The sequence below is a fragment of the Zingiber officinale genome, chromosome 7A, assembly GCF_018446385.1.
Source record: "Zingiber officinale cultivar Zhangliang chromosome 7A, Zo_v1.1, whole genome shotgun sequence".
NCBI classification, from domain to species: domain Eukaryota; kingdom Viridiplantae; phylum Streptophyta; class Magnoliopsida; order Zingiberales; family Zingiberaceae; genus Zingiber; species Zingiber officinale.
The window spans coordinates 52,910,484-52,929,122 of record NC_055998.1 but is presented as its reverse complement, the minus strand read 5'-3'; the positions used below and the strand labels follow the sequence as shown (position 1 = coordinate 52,929,122).

The 18,639-nt window shown below is 37.4% G+C and overlaps 1 protein-coding gene across 1 annotated transcript; it reads left to right on the top strand.

Annotated features, from left to right (window-relative positions):
- The first annotated feature begins 12,887 nt into the window (after nucleotides 1-12,887).
- LOC121999380 (36.4 kDa proline-rich protein-like) lies at nucleotides 12,888-13,337 on the top strand. The gene has a single exon (XM_042554069.1). It carries the CDS (start codon nucleotides 12,888-12,890, stop codon nucleotides 13,335-13,337), a length of 450 nt encoding a protein of 149 aa, XP_042410003.1.
- The last annotated feature ends 5,302 nt before the right edge of the window (nucleotides 13,338-18,639 follow it).

The window sequence follows — 18,639 nt, the reverse complement described above, 5'->3', positions numbered from 1 at the left end:
TTAGGTTTAGGTCACGGGAAAATTAAGCCTTAAATTTCTCTTTAAATTACCGAATTCTATTAACCTCCTTAAATAAAATTTCCTACCTTTTCTAAACAGAACCGATGGCTTGAACACCTGGTCAGCCGGGTTTTAACCGAGTCAAAAAGCCGCGGGTTCGATTCTCGGCTGCAACCATTTTTCTTCCTATTTATTCTCTATTCATTAACTACTGCTTAAATAGAATATTTCTCCTTCTTTAATAAGAAACGCCCGCTGGAATAGTTGGCTGGCTAGATTCGGTTAATGCTCGGTTCAAGTCCGAGGTCCACAGTTCGAATCTCGACTTGAACATTTTTTTGTCGAAACTTCGTTCGTTTAGTAAAAATACCAAACGACCTCCAAAAATTACATAAAGATACTCTAAAAATTTCTAAAAATCCCTAGAATATTTCTATAGCATTTTTAAATATTTTTAAATTACTTTTAGGACTCTAATTGAGTAAAATTGTGTCGTTACAACTCCCCATACCTTATAAAAAGTTCATCCTCGAACTTAGAATAATTCTATAGCATGTTCTCTACCTTGTACATGCATTAGTTATCACCCATAATCTAATGCATGTACTAAGGAAAACCCTATCAAAGGTATCTTAGGGCCTCCTAACCTACATACAATGAACATAAGCATAGGCAGTGACATAAGCATGACAACATAAATGTAAGCATGGTAGATGAACTAAACATAATGATAGACTCGATCACAAGCATGTCCATATGCATAGGAAAAAACATAACATGAACATAACGTAGACCTAAACATAAACGTAAATATAAACATAACATGACTTGAATATACTTGCATGCATACTTATAAACATACTATTGTGGTGGTCTGGATGCACTTAGTAGTACCGTAACATAAGTTGTTGATCAGAAACTATTCTAGCGCTAGGTTGGTAGGGGTCCGAACTTAGGATCGGAGTTCCCCTTTATTCTGGCGTGTTCACCGGGCTTAGGTCCCCGGATCATACCACCACCCCAGAACATATTTTGTTTGATTCTGGTGTGCTCACTGGGCTTAGGTCCCTAGATCATACCACCATCCCAGAACATATCTTGTTTGATTCTGGCGCTTTCACCGGGCTTAGGTCCCCGGTTCATACCTTTATAGTGATGAGGAATTTTGGATCGTTACAATTCCCTATATCTTAAAAAGTTCATCCTTGAACTTAGACTAATTCTAGGCTCTTTGTTCTCCTGTGCTCGGTCCTCAGTATGAATGATACGGGGATGTTCTCTTCTTGACATCTAATTATGTGGGAGAGAAGCAAAACTAAAATCGTCTCTATTCTTCCTAAGCATATGTATCCAAACATAGAAAAATAAAACAAGAATTTTCTTCTTACTTAAACGCATATAAGCAGATACTCTATATCGCAATTAATAAGCATAAAAGAAAAATTAAATACTTTCTTACTTGAAGACGACAAAGATGGTGCTGATGTGTGATGCTGGAGAATGGAGACTGCTCTGATAACAACTGTAACGACCACCCTTCTCACTATACTATACTACTCTCTAAGGATGACCGTTACTTAACTACTAACTCTACTTAACCGGTATGATCGAAATCACGAGGAGTCTCTACCGAAAAATTTTGACAGAGTCTCCCCTATACCGGTGACCTTTAACTGGGATACAGACATAGTATACATCAGCCACAGGCGGCTGGAACATTTATCAAACACCCACGCAGTTAAATAAGTATCAAATACACAAATATCTACTTACTAAACCGAACTCATCCTACATACAACCTAGAACAAGAATAAACTCGAATGACATGGAGTGTAAAGTACAGTCTCAAATGTTTACAATAACAAAAATGCGGAACTAAAAGAAATAAGGAAAGAGGACTAAAGGAACTCCTTTCTAGTCCCAAGACTTCCATAGTCCTGACATCACACATCATCTGCGCCACTTTGTCGCCTTCCTTTATCTGCAGTAAGAGGAAATGTAATCTATAAGCAAAATGCTTAGTAAGCGCTATCTAACTCACAAAAACTCGATATGCATGTGAATATACTGAAAACTAAAACTGAATGATCAAAAGGAAAACTACTCATGCTCATCTACTAGTAAATAAACAAACATACTGAAGTGCTAAACATGTAAAGCTACTCATGCTCTTCTAATAGCAAAGAATAGTAAGCTAATCTAAATAACATGCTAGCATAAAAGGAAATTAAACTTGCTGATTTTAAAACAAAGTGAAACTTAATTCATTTGTTCTAAACTTATTCTTTAATACTTTTATACTTATGTGAAACTTATTTTGTTTGTTCAAAAACTTATACTTATAATACTTCAAAATAATAATCAACTTTCTTCTTGGGCCCGACAACTATACTTGCTATGCGCGCATTCCTAACTAGACCCGAGATAGCTGGTCCCGAATCTAGTAGGGTTTACTAGGTTATCTAAACCTAGGGACGACTATGGGAGTCCAGCCCAAGGACAACTGAGAGTCCTACATACTAGGTTATCTAAACCTAGGGACGACTATGGGAGCCCAACCCAAGGACAACTGAGAGTCCAGTACAATGCCACTGATAAAAGTAAAATAGTTGTTATCTTTTTATACTTCTAATATATAATGCCTCGGCATTTTCTTTAGCACCTTGTGTGCCAAAATCCCTAAAGTCTTGACTTTGGGATCTACTTAAGGCCTTGGCCTTTTTCTTTCTTTTCTTTATCTTTCTTATACTTGTTAATACTTCTAAAAGAATGTTTCCTTAAAAAGAAACTGAAATATTTAAGCAAGTTCTAACTTTGAAATGCTTAAACAAAAAATCTACCTACTATGCTAATAAAATTCTGCATATTAAACTTAATAAAAATCTCTTCTTATATTGAAGTTCTGCATGCAATACTTATCAATATTTGCATATCATATGAGCTTAAACTACATCTAAAACTTGTTGGAATTAAAACCTTAAATCTTGCTACATCAGAGATAAAAAAAAAGAGAGCAAAGAATGCATGCTACTCATTAATCTCTAGCTATTCCAAAGCTGTACAGTGTAATCCGAAAGCAACGGAAACAAAGCACACTAGCTACTCTTAAACTTCTTGTCGTTCTAATGCTATACAAAAAATCCAAAGCGAGAAAAACAAAGCACACTAGCTGTATAGAAAATCTGAATCGTAAGAGCAAGTCTGACTTCTTCAAGTATGCTACAACAGTCATAAATCAAAGGAAGACATATCTGAAATCTTTAAGCATGCTAGAATAAAAACTGTTCAGATTTGTTAAAATGCAAAGGAAAATCAAAACTACAACGTGAACTGATATAGCTGTTCCTACTCATTGGAGCTACATAAATTTGAAATTTGCATGCATAAAAACTAATAAGGAAGGATCTATATCGAAAACTAAACAACTGAAATGCTAACAGCACAAAACCACTCTACTGCATGCCCGTTTATAGGCCTATTCCTACACATGGCAGCAAAGAAGAAAATCAAATACTAGGATGTTACATGCTCTCATTTCCAAATCTAAACAACTAAATCTGGTTTTATTGCAGCAAGCTTCAAGATAAACCAAACCTAAGTCTGTTCATGTTATTCTAATAGCAAGGAGAAACATTATAATTCAATACTACTCATGCTATTCTAGTAATAAAAAAACTACACATGCTTAACTAATAACAAATAGGAACCATCTAATCACATGCTTAAACTATACTATTTACTTCCTTTCTTTGTGATTCATGGTAGCAAACAAGCAAGAATCCAGCACAACCTTAAAACTGAATTATGGAACGTTAATTGCAACTCAAGATGTAGGTATAGCTATATTCTATGCATTACAAACTGAACTACAAAGCTTGGAGGTAAAACGCCCGCATGCTTGAACTTACCATTCATGTTCTTCCCTAAAACCTCACGACAGTAAATTTCAAAGATCACAACTGAAACCCAAATATGCTACATATGGCCAATCCAAACTGAAGCCTACTGAAGCTTAAAAAAAAACTATATGAAACTCATATAAATCTTGTATACTATAGCAGAAATACATAGAAGAAGGCAAATCCTGAAGCTACACTCAAGCCTCCAGCAATCCCAATCCTGCATAACATGATCCGAAGCCCCAAAAGAAAACTAGATTCTTAGCAAACTACAACTTTTTCTACAGCATGTTTTGAAAACCTAAAAGAAGAAATCTAAATCCTTGGACAATCCAAATTTCTCACGGCAGTATCTTTGGAAATCAAACTTCCTTAATAATATGCTTCCAAATCAAGAAGAAGAAGCCAACGGAAAATCTAAGCTACTCTACTGCAGGTGAGTAAGAAACTTACTGTGTGTTCTTGAGCTCACTACCGAAGGAGAAGTTCCCGGTTCCTCCTCGTGCCCACAAGCTCCCCTTGATGAGAGGATCACAATGGTGTAGAAAACTCTCGTCTTTGATCCTTGGCCGGCTGCCGGAGACCAGAACCTAGCTTCTTTTTCGCTGTCGCCCGAGCAGAAGCGCCGCACGCAGTCGAAATCGGGAGGAGGGAAAAGGATTAGGTTTAGGTCACTGGAAAATTAAGCCTTAAATTTCTCTTTAAATTCCCGAATTCTATTAACCTCCTTAAATAAAATTTCCTACCTTTTCTAAATAGAACCGATGGCTTGAACACCTGGTCAGCTGGGTTTTAACCGAGTCAAAAGGCCGCGGGTTCGATTCTCGGCTGCAACCATTTTTCTTCCTATTTATTCTCTATTCATTAACTACTGCTTAAATAGTATATTTCTCCTTCTTTAATAAGAAACGCCCGCTGGAACAGTTGGCTGGCTGGATTCGGTTAAGGCTCGGTTCAAGTCCGAGGTCCACGGTTCGAATCTCGACTTGAACATTTTTTTGTCGAAACTTCCTTCGTTTAGTAAAAATACCAAACGACCTCTAAAAATTGCATAAAGATACTCTAAAAATTTCTAAAAATCCCTAGAATATTTCTATAGCATTTTTAAATATTTTTAAATTACTTTTAGGACTCTAATTAAGGAAAATTAGGTCGTTATATAACTTTTGATGAACACATGGGTTGAACTTGGATTAATAATGTTAGGTTTCGTTTGCAATCCAAGTTTAACTTCTGAAAAGCACATGGGTTGTTAGGAAAAGTTCTGTGCTTGTACAAATTTTTATACTGGGGAAACAAAACTGAATTCCGAGTAGCGCCAACACAAAGCACACTTTGATCGAAGTACAAGATTGCTGGCCTCGTGTGTTGGTATTCAAAATTGATACAAAGAAAATAAAACTAATTACGCAGTGGAATTAAAGAACAAGTTGTACCTTTTCTTTGTAGCTAAAGACCTCTTGATCTTCTGCCGTATTCCTCTCCTCTTCTTGGACGTCATGTGGGCGACGATCTACCAAGACAACACCACCCTCCTTCTCTTCTTAGTTTCCAAACTGCCAGCTACAAAAGGAGGCTCTAGGTATGGGGCACCTTCTAATCTTCTTCCTCTTCTCCAAGCCACCACCCACCAAGGAGTAGAAGAGGGGGACGCCGGCCTTAGCAAGGAGGGGGCCGCCGACCCTAGCAAGGAGAGGGGCCGCCGGCCCTAGCAAGGAGAGGGGCCACCGACCCTAGCAAGGAGAGGGGCCGCCAGCTCTTAGCAAGGGAGAGGGGGAGGGGTGCCGGTCCTAAGCAAGTAGGAAAGGGAGGGGCGCCGACCATAAGGAGGAGAAGAGAGAAATTGGAAAATTAGGATTTAGGGGGCACCACCTACTCCTTTTATAACCTTTGCCGTGATTACAAAGAAAGAAAAATAATAGAATTCTATTTAGAAAAAATCTCCCTTTCTATAACCAAGTTAAACCAAACCAAGTTATGTTAAACCAAACCAAGTCAAGTTAAACCAAACCAAGTTAAGTTAAACCAAACCAAGTTAAGTTAAACTAAACCAAGTTGTGGATTGGTGGATGCGAGGCTTTATATAGAGACTACAACAGGGACATAAAGGAGGAATTGGTTTAGGCCTCCTGATGGGCTTGGGCTTCCTGTGTTCGACCCGAACATCCAACCCAAGTCCATCAATAATAACCCATACCACTAAAGGGTTATTATTGAATTACCGCACCAATCTCATATTACAATATGGGCTCCTTCTTATCATGAGTGCGTTAATCTCCCCGTGTTTAAGATATCGTATGTCCGTTAATTAAATGAGTTACTAACAACTCAATTAATTAACATCTGATTCTAAGAGTAGTACCACTCAACTTTATTATTATGTCGGACTAAGTCCACCTGCAAGGCTTACATGATAATCCTTATGAGCTCCTCTAGGGGACATCATCAACCTAAATAATTAGGACACAGATTCTTTCTATAATCAACATCACACCATAGAAATAGTACTATTTCCCAACTCATCGGGCCTATTGATTTAACGAATAAATCTCACCCATTGATAAGTTAAAGAAATAAATACTAAGTATACGTACTTGTTATTATATAGAGATTAAGAGGACTCACGTCCATAATAACAGAGGTTCTGTTCTTTTATGTAGTAAGTACAAATCGAACAACCTCAAATGGTCTTGCTCAGGAGGAAGAAAAGCTTCAGCAAAAAGGACTTGCAGGAGATCAACTCCCCATCTGAACCAAGGAACGTAACTTGCTTCGGGTGCTACAAGAAGGGCTACTACAAGAACGAGTGTCCAAGATTGAAGAGCAACAAGTCAAAGACATCCAAGAAGAAGGCGCTCAAAGCAACCTGGGACGACTCTTCATCAGACGAATCGGAGGCCGAAGATTAGAAGCACCAGAGTCACCTCGCGTTGATGGCTCTCGAAGAAGAATCGGAGGACGAATCGAAAGACATGTCCGAACCTAATTCAAGCCATAAGTCTGTACTCGTTTCTGAAGGTCCCGAAGAGGTATGTTTTAATTTCAATATTTTTTTAGAATTATTGCTTGTTTAAATAAAAAATTAACAACAAAAGAAAATGAAAATAAATTGCTTCTTGAGGAAGACCAAAACCTCAAGGAACAAATCATAAATTCTAATCCAACTCAAGACCTAACATTTAAGGAGAAAAATTTAACACTAAAAACTGAAAATAATAAATTAAAAAGTATGTTAGAAAAATTTACAACAAGATCTAAGAACTTAGATCTAATTTTAAATAGTCAAAAAACAATCTATAATAAAATCGGACTTGGCTACAAGTCAAGTTCAAATAAAACATTTAAAATCATTAATAACCCAACATAAACAACAAAATAGAGCGTGGGTTCCGAAAGCATGTTTAACCATGCAAGTAGGAATTAACCAATATTAAATACCTAAAGATAAAATATATTATATAAAATCTAATAAACCAAATCAAAAACCAAAACACAAACCTAGACCAACAAGCTCAAAATCGGGAAATTTTAGAACCCATCAAAAATAAGATTATCATCAAGTCAAATATAGTTAGAAAAGTAACAGACATAAACCTAGAATTAAAACTTAAAAAATAAAAGACCAATAATTCAGGGGGGGCTCCAAAATAGCTGGCACCTCCAAAATTAACCTACCCGACAAGGTAACCATAACCAATCTGCCTGGTAGGGTAATTAGGACTAGTTTGAAGGGATAAAAGTTTAACTTGACCTACGGTACTAGTGAAGTTTTGGATGATAGTAGGTTAGGGAAGCTTAGTCTATGCATGTCTAGGAAGATATAATTTCGACCTGGTGCATTTGGCTAAGTGGAACTAATTGAAGCTACCCCTTACGGATCCTAACCAGTTAGACCAAGGTTTTGTACTAAGTTCAGTGGATAGGACTATTTGAAAAACCTCTAAGGCATGGTTACTTTAATGATGTCCAAGTGACTCACCATAGCCCAGAAGTTTATCCAGAAAATGTCTATTTGTTAACCCCAAAACTAAACCTGAATCTAACACAAAGTTAAACCAAACCCTGAAACTGAATCTAACTCATCTCACAAAAATTATAAGTTTCCCAGATTGAAAATCTAGATCGGGTGAGATGACTAAGGACATCAAATCGAATAGAACCAAATCGAATCGAATCGAACCAAATCGTATCGAATTAAACCAAATTGAGTCGAATCAAATCGAACCAAATTAAATTAAATCAAATTAAAATAAATCTAACTAAAAATGAATTAGATCTAATTAAAATTAAACTAAACCAAATAAATTAAATTGAAAATTCAATATCAAATTATTTCAAAAATTATCTTAAAAATTATTTTAAAAATAATTTAAAAACTTTTTAAAAAATTATTTAAAAAAATTTAAAAAGTATTTTAAAATTTTAAAAATCATCATAAAAACTTTTAAAATTCTTTTAAAAATTATATTAAAAACCTCAAAAATTCATTTTAAAAATTCTTTAAATTTTTTTTTAAATATTATTTAAAAATCACTTTTAAATATTCTTTAAAAATCAATTTAAAAAATTCTATAAAAATTCATTTTAAAAATTCTTTAAAAATCAATTTTAAAATTCTTTAAAAATTCATTTTAAAAAATTCTTTAAAAATTATTTTTAAAATTTCTTTAAAAATCAATTTTAAAAATTCTTTAAAATTTCGTTTAAAAAATTCTTTAAAAATCAATTTAAAAAAATTCTTTAAAAATCGAATTTAAAAATTCTTTAAAAATAAATTTTAAAAACTCTTTAAAAATTTATTTTAAAAACTTCTATAAAAATCAATTTTCAAAACACTTTAAAAATTCGTTTTAGAAATTCTTTAAAATAAATTTTCAAAATTTTTAAATTCTTAAAAAATCAATTTTAAAAATTATCTTAAAAAATTTAAAAATTCTTTTAAAAAATTATCTTAAAAACTATAAAAATTAATTTTTAAAATTCTTTAAAAAATTAATTTTTAAAATTCTTTAAAAATAAATTTTAATTTCTTTAAAATTCAATTTTTAAAATTTTTTAAAAATTTATTTTAAAAATTCATTAAAAAATGAATTTTAAAAATTCTTTAAAATTCATTTTAAAAAATTCTTTAATTTTTTTTTAAAAATTCTTGAAAAATCAATTTTATAAAAAAATTCTTGAAAAATCAATTTTATAAAAAAAAATCTTGAAGAATAGATTTAAAAAAAAAACTTTAAAAATCAAATTTAAAAAAATTCATTAAATTCGTTGAATTTAAAAAATTCTTTAAAAGTTACTTTTAAAAATTCATTTTAAAAATTCTTTAAAAATTAATTTTAAAAATTCTTTCAAAATTCATTTTAAAAATTCTTTAAAAACAATTTTTAAAATTCTTTAAATTCTTGAAAAATCAATTTTAAAAATTCTTTAAATTCTTTAAAATTCAATTTTAAAAATTCTTCAAAAACAATTTTAAAAATTCTGTAAAAATTAATTTTAAATACTCTTTAACAATTCTTTAAAAATTCATTTTAAAAATTCTTTAAAAATCAATTTTAAAAATTCTTTAAAAAATTCATTTTAAAATAATAATAATAATAATAAAAACATATCCCAGTCCAAAACCAGGGGCTGGCGCCCCTCGTATACGGTTCCGGGGCGCCCGTGTAAAATACCGAAAAAGGGCAAATAACCATAACGAAATTTTTTGAAATTTTTAGAAATTTTTAGGAATTTTTTGGAGACCGTATGACTTCGATTACGGGGATAAAAACTGGGCCCCGAGAAAGCCTGTTTAGGCTACTCATTTAAACGAGGAAATGTTTGATTTTTCCTCTTTATTTCCTTTTCTTTTCCTTATTTTCTTTTCCCCGCTATGCCGTGCCCTACCTCTCACGCGCGATCTCCCTTTCCCTAACCGCTGTCGCACGCGACGGTTTCTCCCCCACCCGCATACAATACCCCTCTGCAAGGGTCTCGCTTCTCTTCTCTTTCTTCCTCCTAGAGCCAATTTCCCTCCTCGCGATTGTCTTCTTCTTCCCCAACTCATCGCCGACGTCGACGCCGACGCTGATAGTCGATGTGGATCATCGACGCTGATGGTGACTAGCAACGTTCCCTAGCGCCGACCCCCTCCCCCGTACCCTAATCTTTGCACCGCCGTCCCATTGAGCACCGACGCCAGGACTCCTCGTGGCACAAACCACTGATCGATCACCTGATCTGACCCCCGACCGTCATGCCTAATTCCTCTTCACCTTCTTCCTCTGTAGCACGCCGCCGCCGCACGGAACAACGCCGGCTGCCTCCACGTTGTGCCCTAGTTCTCCACCGCCGTAGCCACCTAGCCTCACTGTGCCACCTCTCCTCTACCTCTGTCGGTTTCCCGATCATTTCCCCTGGTTGATGGCGTGAGCACGGGGTTGCCCAGTAGTGATCTTGGAGGTAGAGGATCCATTTGATTTCCAGCCATCAGATCCTTGTTAGCCGGAAGTTTGCCTCGCTGGATCTTTGGATGCCACAAACAGTAAGAGAAAAATAGGTAAGGTGCACAAAGTGGGTTCTGGAATTAGGTTATCGTTTGGTGTGATGATTTCTTGAGCTCCATTTTAATACAGACAGTGAAGTGCAGGTTATTTATTGGGTTCCAGTAGGGTAGTCTTGTGCTGTGGGTTGTTCTTGGGTCCGGCAGCCACCTTCCAGCGGCGAACAACCCTAACGTTACAACCACTTTCATTCAACAGCTTCTTGTTCTAAAACAGGGCTGTGATTTGAGGTAAGGCATAAGGATTTGAAATATTTTGAAGGTGGTTGCTAGTTATGTTAGCAAGGAGTGTTGATTTTGGTAGGGTGAATGATCATGTTGATTAGGGGTTTCCCTAACTAGGTTTGAGCATTTTATTTAGCTACTTAATTCATTTGAATTTATCTAAATAAAGCACTACATGTACGATTTATCGCAGGACTTTGATTGAGGACGAGCTTTTCAACACAGAGGTTGTTTGGCTCGATCTACATATAAAGGAGGGTACCTTTACTTATCTTTTAGATTTGTCATTTGATGTGCATAGTAATTTCTTAACAAATAGTAATGATTATGTTTTATATCTGGATCGGTATGTCATTGGCCATTTCCTGTGCATGCTTTGATTGTTTCCTGTTTGCATTCATGTCTATACTTTTAGATTACTTATTTGATACCATATCTGACCTGTGTACCTAGATCTTCTGATTTGATCCATGTATATTTTTGGTACATATTTTATGGAGGTAGATATGGTCAGGATCTTCATGCTTAGTGTCATGCATCACCTGCATGATTGCATGCTGTGCGATTGGTAGCCCGATTATTATTGAGCTCATCGCCAGTTTAATGGATCTGCACACACAACCACTCATGGGTTAGTGGTATTTCAGGTAGGGTGTGTGGCAGTTTGCTTTGTCAGTGCTTCACTGGTCCACTCATTGGTAGTGTGATGCAGTGTGGTACCACGTCAGGGATCCCTCTTCTTGATTGTCTCAGAGAGATGAGAGCATTGAGCTCCTCCAATTATGATTTGGGGTAGGAGGATAGGTGTACTCCGACAGCATCCCGTCCACTCGATCACTCATCAGGAGCAGTGATGGCAGAGTGCACAGTTGTCACAACCCTACCCACTCGGTCTCACCATCGTGTGTGAGATGGCTGACTGACAATAAGGGTGACCAGGATATGTCATTGGCATCATACGCATTGATGCATTTATTGCTTGTGCTTGCTGCATTTATTTGTTGCATATTGGATGGATGCATTTGTTTGACATGCATATAGGATTTCTATACCTCTCGATTTATTATCCATACACCAGGTCCTGGTTAGTACAGTTGTTCCCCTATTTATTTCAGTTTACATTTATCATTCTTATATCAGAAGACTGTACGCATGATTAGTGCTATTTGTTATTTTCTTTATTATGCATATCAGTAGTTACCTGCTGAGGAGTTGACTCACCCCGTGGTTATTACTATTTTTAGGTTGAGACTGTCCGGAGGAGTTCCAGTCGCTAGTCCCCTGCAGATCACGAGGATGTGTGTTTTTATCTTTTGGTTTTCTTATTAGTATCTAGACTTGTTCTGGTTTTTGACACTTGGATATTGTATGGTTTTATTGTCGATGGGTTTTATTGGATATGTTTTGCTACATGTCTGCTTGGACGGTAGAAGAGGTGAGTTGATTTTGTCGTTGTGATTTGAGTTTTATGGGTGTAGTGGAGTAGGATATAAGTTTTGAGCTTTATGGGTGTAGTTGAGTAGGATTTTTGACTTCGTTTTTCCTTATCGTTATATTAGTTTAGTTTTATTATTAAACTGCATGGATGTTGCTTATTATTTATATATATTGTTCCGACCGTGTTGGCCGAGGTATCTGGATGTTGTAGGAAGTTTCAGATTGTCACCCGTATAGTGGAGATGCTGCCGAAATTTCTTCTGGCAGGGACTTCCCCGGGGTGTGACAATTTATTTGGTATCAGAGCTAGATTTTCTAATACTTGGTTTTCATATTTTGGTTTTGCGTGTTAATTTGATACCAATTTATTTGGTATCAGAGCGGGTTACGATACCTACTTTTGGTGTTTTGGATTTTCGGGTTAGCCCAGTTTGCTAGTAAACTTGGGTATTTATTTTCGGATTTATATGAATTTCCAATGATTTTCTCGTATGGAATTTTGAGGTAAAAATGGAGAATGCATAGCGACGGAACATCTCCTGACGGTAAATAGGTATAAATGTAATTTTATAATTTTTAGTTACTTGTAGTAATATCTGTGTTATAACTTAATAGATATGAGGAGATCTACACGAGTAGTTGTGAGACGTGGTGCTGGACAACCACGTAAGAGGACTTTGGAATATCTGGCAACAGACTCGCCAGAGATCCCTACTGGGTTTAAGCTTGTCGGTCTGGGACAGACTCAAGATACTACGGGTGCATTGGGCTCTCAGACCCTGATGGCTCCTTTAGAGGTACCTACCTCGGCTGCACCCGCAGTACCCACCCCTACCATATTTACGGTACCACTAGGGGTACCACCGACATACCCGGCACCTGCTTCGGTCGAGCCTACGGTGTACCCGGCACCACCGCCACCTAGACCTACCATGTACCCGACACCAGCAGCACCTGTGCCCCCAGTGCCCCCAGTGCCTACAGTGCACCCAGCACCTGCACCAGTGGTACCGGTTGCTCCATTTCCGATACCACCACCTACCGTACCTCTAGCCGCGACCATTCATATCGACCTTCCAGTACCTTCAGTGGTATATGACCCAGTTTATGCAGCAGCACCGGGAGTACCTCCCCCGGTCTATCTAGAGGTACTACCTGTACCACCATCTCCAGGGATTTCGTTAGTTCTCGCGTCGATCCCTACCCACCTCACTGATATTGCCGCGGCATGAGCCTGAATTTTAGCATTAACAGAGTCGATGAAGAGTCGATTCACACTATTCCGCGGAGAGACCAATCTGAGTGTGGCCTAATCTTGGATAGAGACTATGGAGCAGACCCTTCCCAAGTTAAATTTTGACACCAACATTTAATTCACTTAGCATGGTAGGCCAGAGGATGGCCTATTAGCTCAGTTGGTTAGAGCGCCGTACCTTTATAAGGGAGATTGGTAGATTACCCACCTTTAGACTGCAGTGACTGATCGTCTCCCTACCGTCCGGTGATACATTGGACATCACTCAGGAGGTCAGAGGTTTCCCGTTAGATTTTGGCAACATGATACTCATGGTTGATTTATTAGTTCTGGAAATGGTCGAGTTTGATATTATTCTTGGCATGGATTGGTTGACAGCATATCATGCCACTGTTGATTGCCAGATGTGGGTGGTCACATTCCAACCTCCGAACCAAGCCTCGTGGGATTTCACTAGCATCAGGAATGATGGCATATCGATCATTTCAGCGATTCAGGCTCAAAAGCTGTTGTCACATGACTGTTAGGGATTTCTTGTGTCTATGATTAATACTGAGGACAACAGTTGTTCCCAGCTCTCAGACGTTCTGGTGGTCCGAGAGTATCTCGATGTATTTCCAGATGAGCTACCGGGCTTGCCTCCCCGAAGGCAAGTGGAGTTTGTTATTGAGCTGATTTCGGGTGTAACACCACAAATTTCATGATTTGGAGTCCTAAAAGACCTTATTAAAATCTAGAAATGCTTTAGAAAAATTCTTGAGATTTTTAGGAATTTATAGAATATTTTTATGTAATTTTTGGAGGTCGTTTGGTATTTTTACTAAACGAAAGAAGTTTCGACAAAAAAAATGTCCAAGCTGAGGCTTGAACCGGCAACCCCTGACCCGAGCAAAACCCGGCTAACCAACTGGGCTAGCAGTTATTACTTGATCAAATAAGGATCGAATTGTATTTAAGTAAGAAATAGTTAATAGCAGAATAAAAGGAGAATAAAAGGCTCGGCTGGGGATTTGAACCTGCGGCCTTTGGCTCAGTCAAATCCTGGCTGACCAAGTGATCCAGCCACCGGTTCTGTTTAGAAAAGGTAGGAAATTTTATTTAAGGAAGTTAACAGAATACCGGGTTATTAAAAGGAGAAACCCTTCTTTGCTCCTCTGCTAACATGGCGTCGGCGTGACTCCCTCTCGGGCGAAGACGCAGCAGGGGACCTAGGGCTTGGTCTTCGGCGCCGGCGAAGGGTTGTTTCCGACTGGTCTTCACCCGTGTGTGACCACTTCGATGAGGGGAGCTTGGAAACACAAAGAGGTCACCGAGAATTGAAGCTCCTCCGAAGCCCTAGTTGCCTCCTTTCAGCTGTGAGTCCAAGAACACGAAGGTAAGTTGCTCTCACCTGCAGTAAGAGTAGTTCCTTCGATTGCTTTTCGATTGGTTTGGTTTCCGGATTGAACTGGGTAAACAAGTTTTGAGTTCCCGTTGTGATGATTCATGAGCTAGGGATAGATTCAAGTTCTATTGAAGCAGGGATGTATTTTTGTATTTCTGTTTTGATGGGGGAACTTCAGGAGATGTTCGGTTGTGGTTTAGTTGTTTTGTGCCGCAGCAAATCCATGTGTAAGTGGTTGAAAAACCCTAGCTTCGGTTGTAATTAGACCGCAGCTTTATTGTGTTATTAAACTGAGATTTTGGACAGAGATCTTCCTCTTTAAGTTTCTAGTTCTTTCTTGTAATACAAATTTTTGATTGATCTGTAGTAGACTTGGTTGATGTCTTGTTTATTTAAATTACCCTTGAATTCGGAGCAGATTTTAAGATTCTAAATTGTCCTCAAAGTGTTTTCTTTTTTGGTATGATAGATGTGAATTCTGAATAGATTTAAGAAGGCCGTGAATTGTTTTGTAAATACATGGTCAATTAGTATGCATTATGTTGCAAGCCTAATTCTTCCAGCAGCTATGGATTTCCATGGAAAGGAATAGAAGTAGGTGTGCAAAGTGATTTGGAAGAAGTCCTCTAGTTTTCATGGGGTTTCAATTTGTCTTCTGATTCCATATTTGAGAAGTTTCCAGTTGTTTTCTGAGTTGGTTTCAGTTTGCTGGACAATTGGAATTGATGTGTGAGTTATAAGATGGTTAATGAAGAAACTAGAATTAACTAATACCTGGGATTGCTTTATGCATCTAGATCAGTATACACCCTAAGAAAGCATACAATTCTAGTTTATCGTTAGCTGTTCCAAAGGCATTCCAATAAGTAATGAGTACGAAACCAATTGTGTTGTTCATGTGAAGAATGTTAGGTTTGGAGTTTCATCTTTTTGTCCAGTAACCATGTTGTATGTATCATGAACAATTAGAATTGTAGCCTATATTCTACCATGCACAAACAATTTTTTTTAAAGCTTGCTGTGAGGTTTCGGTTTGTAGTAGATAAAATGGATTTTCAAAGTGTTAAAAAAGGTTCCTAGTGTGCATTGTATTCCTTGGGTTGACTGCAGAATTTCCGGACAGATTAGAAGGAATAGATTTAGGTGTGGTAGCAGCTTTTGTTAAGCATAGTATGCAGATTTTAGATAAGCTTGATATGTAGATTTTAGTTAAGCTTAATATGCAGATTTCTGTTTAAACTTGTATGCAGATTTTGTTTAAGCATTCACTCTTAGTATGTTTAGGTGTGGATTTCCAGTTCATCTAAGCATTTCAAAGTTAGAATTCGCTTAAACATTTCAATTTCTTTTTAAAGAAGTATTCCTTTAGAAGTATTAACAAGTATAAGAAAGATAAAGAAAAGAAAGAAAAAGGCCAAGGCCTTAAGTAGATCCGAAAGTCAAGACTTTATGGATTTTGGCACACAAGGTGCTAAAGAAAATGCCGAGGCATTATATATTAGAAGTATTAAAAGATAACAAGTATTTTACTTTTATCAGTGGCACCGTACTGGACTCTCAGTTGTCCTTGGGTTGGGCTCCCATAGTCGTCCCTAGGTTTAGATAACCTAGTATGCAGGACTCTCAGTAGTCCTTGGGCTGAGCTCCCATAGTCGGTCCCTAGGTTTAGATAATCTAGTAAACCCTACTAGATTCGGGACCAGCTATCCCAGGTCTAGTTAGGGATGCGCGCATAGCAAGTACAGTTGCCGGGCCCAAGAAGAAGTTGATTATTATTTTGAAGTATTATAAGTATAAGTTTTTGAACAAACAAAATAAGTTTCACATAAGTATAAAAGTATAAAAGAATAAGTTTAGAACAAATTAATTAAGTTTCACTTTGTCTTAAAATCAGTAGGTTTAGTTTCCTTTTATGCTAGCATGTTATTTAGATTAACTTACTGTTCTTAGAAGAGCATGAGTAGCTTTACATGTTTAACACTTCAGTATGTTTGTTTATTTACTAGTAGATGAGCATGAGTAGTTTTTCTGTTGAGCATTCCGTTTTAGTTTTCAGTATATTCACATGCATATCGAGTTTTTGTGAGTTAGATAGCGCTTACTAAGCAAATTTTGCTTATAGATTGCACTTCCTCTTACTGCAGATACAAGAAAGGAAAAGATATAGAAAGGAAGACGACAAGGAGGTGTTCGAAGGATGTGTGATGCCAGAACTATGGAAGCCTTGGGACTAGGAAAGAAGTTTTAATTTTAGTTTCCGCATTTTAGTTATTGTAAACATTTGAGTTGTATTTTAAGTTCATGTCATTTGAGATTATTCGGTTTAGATTGCATGTAGGATGAGTTCAGTTTAGTAAGTAGATATTTGTGTGTTTGATACTTATTTAACTGCGTGGTTGTTTGATAAATGTTCCATTCGCCTGTGGCTGATGTATACTATGCTTGTATCTTGGTTTATGGTCACCGGTACAGGGGAGACTCTGCCGAAATTTTTCGGTAGGGTTTCCATGTGATTTTTAATCATACCGGTTAAGTAGAGTTAGTAGTTAAGTAACAGTTATCCTTAGAGAGTAGTAGTAGTAAGAAGGGTGGTCGTTACATCGGGGACCGCGCCAATATAGAAAGCTCCTTATCGTATGACACCTAAAGAGTTGAATGAACTGAAGGTTCAGCTCCAGGAGCTTTTAGACAAGGGATTTATACGCCCTAGTGCTTCTTGTGGGGTTCTTCGATATTATTTGTCAAGAAAAATGATGGTACTCTGAGGTTGTGCACAGATTATAGACAGCTGAATGCAATGACCATCAGAAATAAGTACCCCTTACCATGAATCGAAGATTTGTTTGATCAGCTCAGAGGTACCTCAGTGTATTCTAAGATTGATCTGTGGTCCGGATATCATCAGCTGAGAGTCAAAGAATCTGATATTCATAAGACAACATTCCGTACCAGATACGACCATTATGAGTTTTTGGTAACGTCATTTGGGCTTACCAATGCTCCAGCGGTATTTATGGATTTGATGAACCGCGTCTTCCTAGAGTATCTTGATCAATTTTTTATCATTTTCATCGATGACATATTGGTCTACTCATGTTCCAAGGAGGAACATGCACAGCATCTTCGCACAGTCTTGGAGACTTTTCGACGACATCAGCTATATACGAAGTTCAGCAAGTGTGCCTTTTGGCTATCTTCAGTCAGTTTTCTGGGTCACGTGGTCTCTAGCTGAGGTATTTCAGTAGACCCTCAGAAGATCGAGGCTGTCACCAGCTGGGAGAAGCCGAAATCAGTACAGGAGATCCGTAGTTTTCTGGGACTAGCTGGATATTATAGACGGTTCATCGAGAGTTTCTCCCGGATTGCTATGCCATTGACATGCCTGACCAGGAAAGGCGTGAAGTTCACTTGGACCGAAGATTGCGAGACCAACTTCCAGGAGCTGAAGCGGAGATTAGTGTCGACTCCGATTTTGGTTTTACCCTCCGGAGAGGATGGATTCGTGCTCTACACTAACGCATCTCTTCAGGGTTTGGGCGCTGTTATGATGTAGCACGACAGGGTAGTCTCCTATGCTTCTCATTAGTTGAAGGAGCATGAGAAAAACTACCAGTACATGATTTGGAGCTAGCCGCCATCATTTTTACTTTGAATATTTGGCAGCATCATCTGTACGAAATTACCTTTGATATTCTTACGGATCATAAGAGCCTCAAATATATTTTGACCCAGAAGGAACTTAATCTCCGACAGAGGAGATGGATGGAGTTCTTGAAGGATTACGATTGTACCATTAGCTATCACCCAAGGAAAGCTAATGTGGTTGCCGATGGAGTAGGAAGTCCAGAGGGACTTTGGCTTGCCACCGGGCTTCAATGACAGACTTGATTCAGGG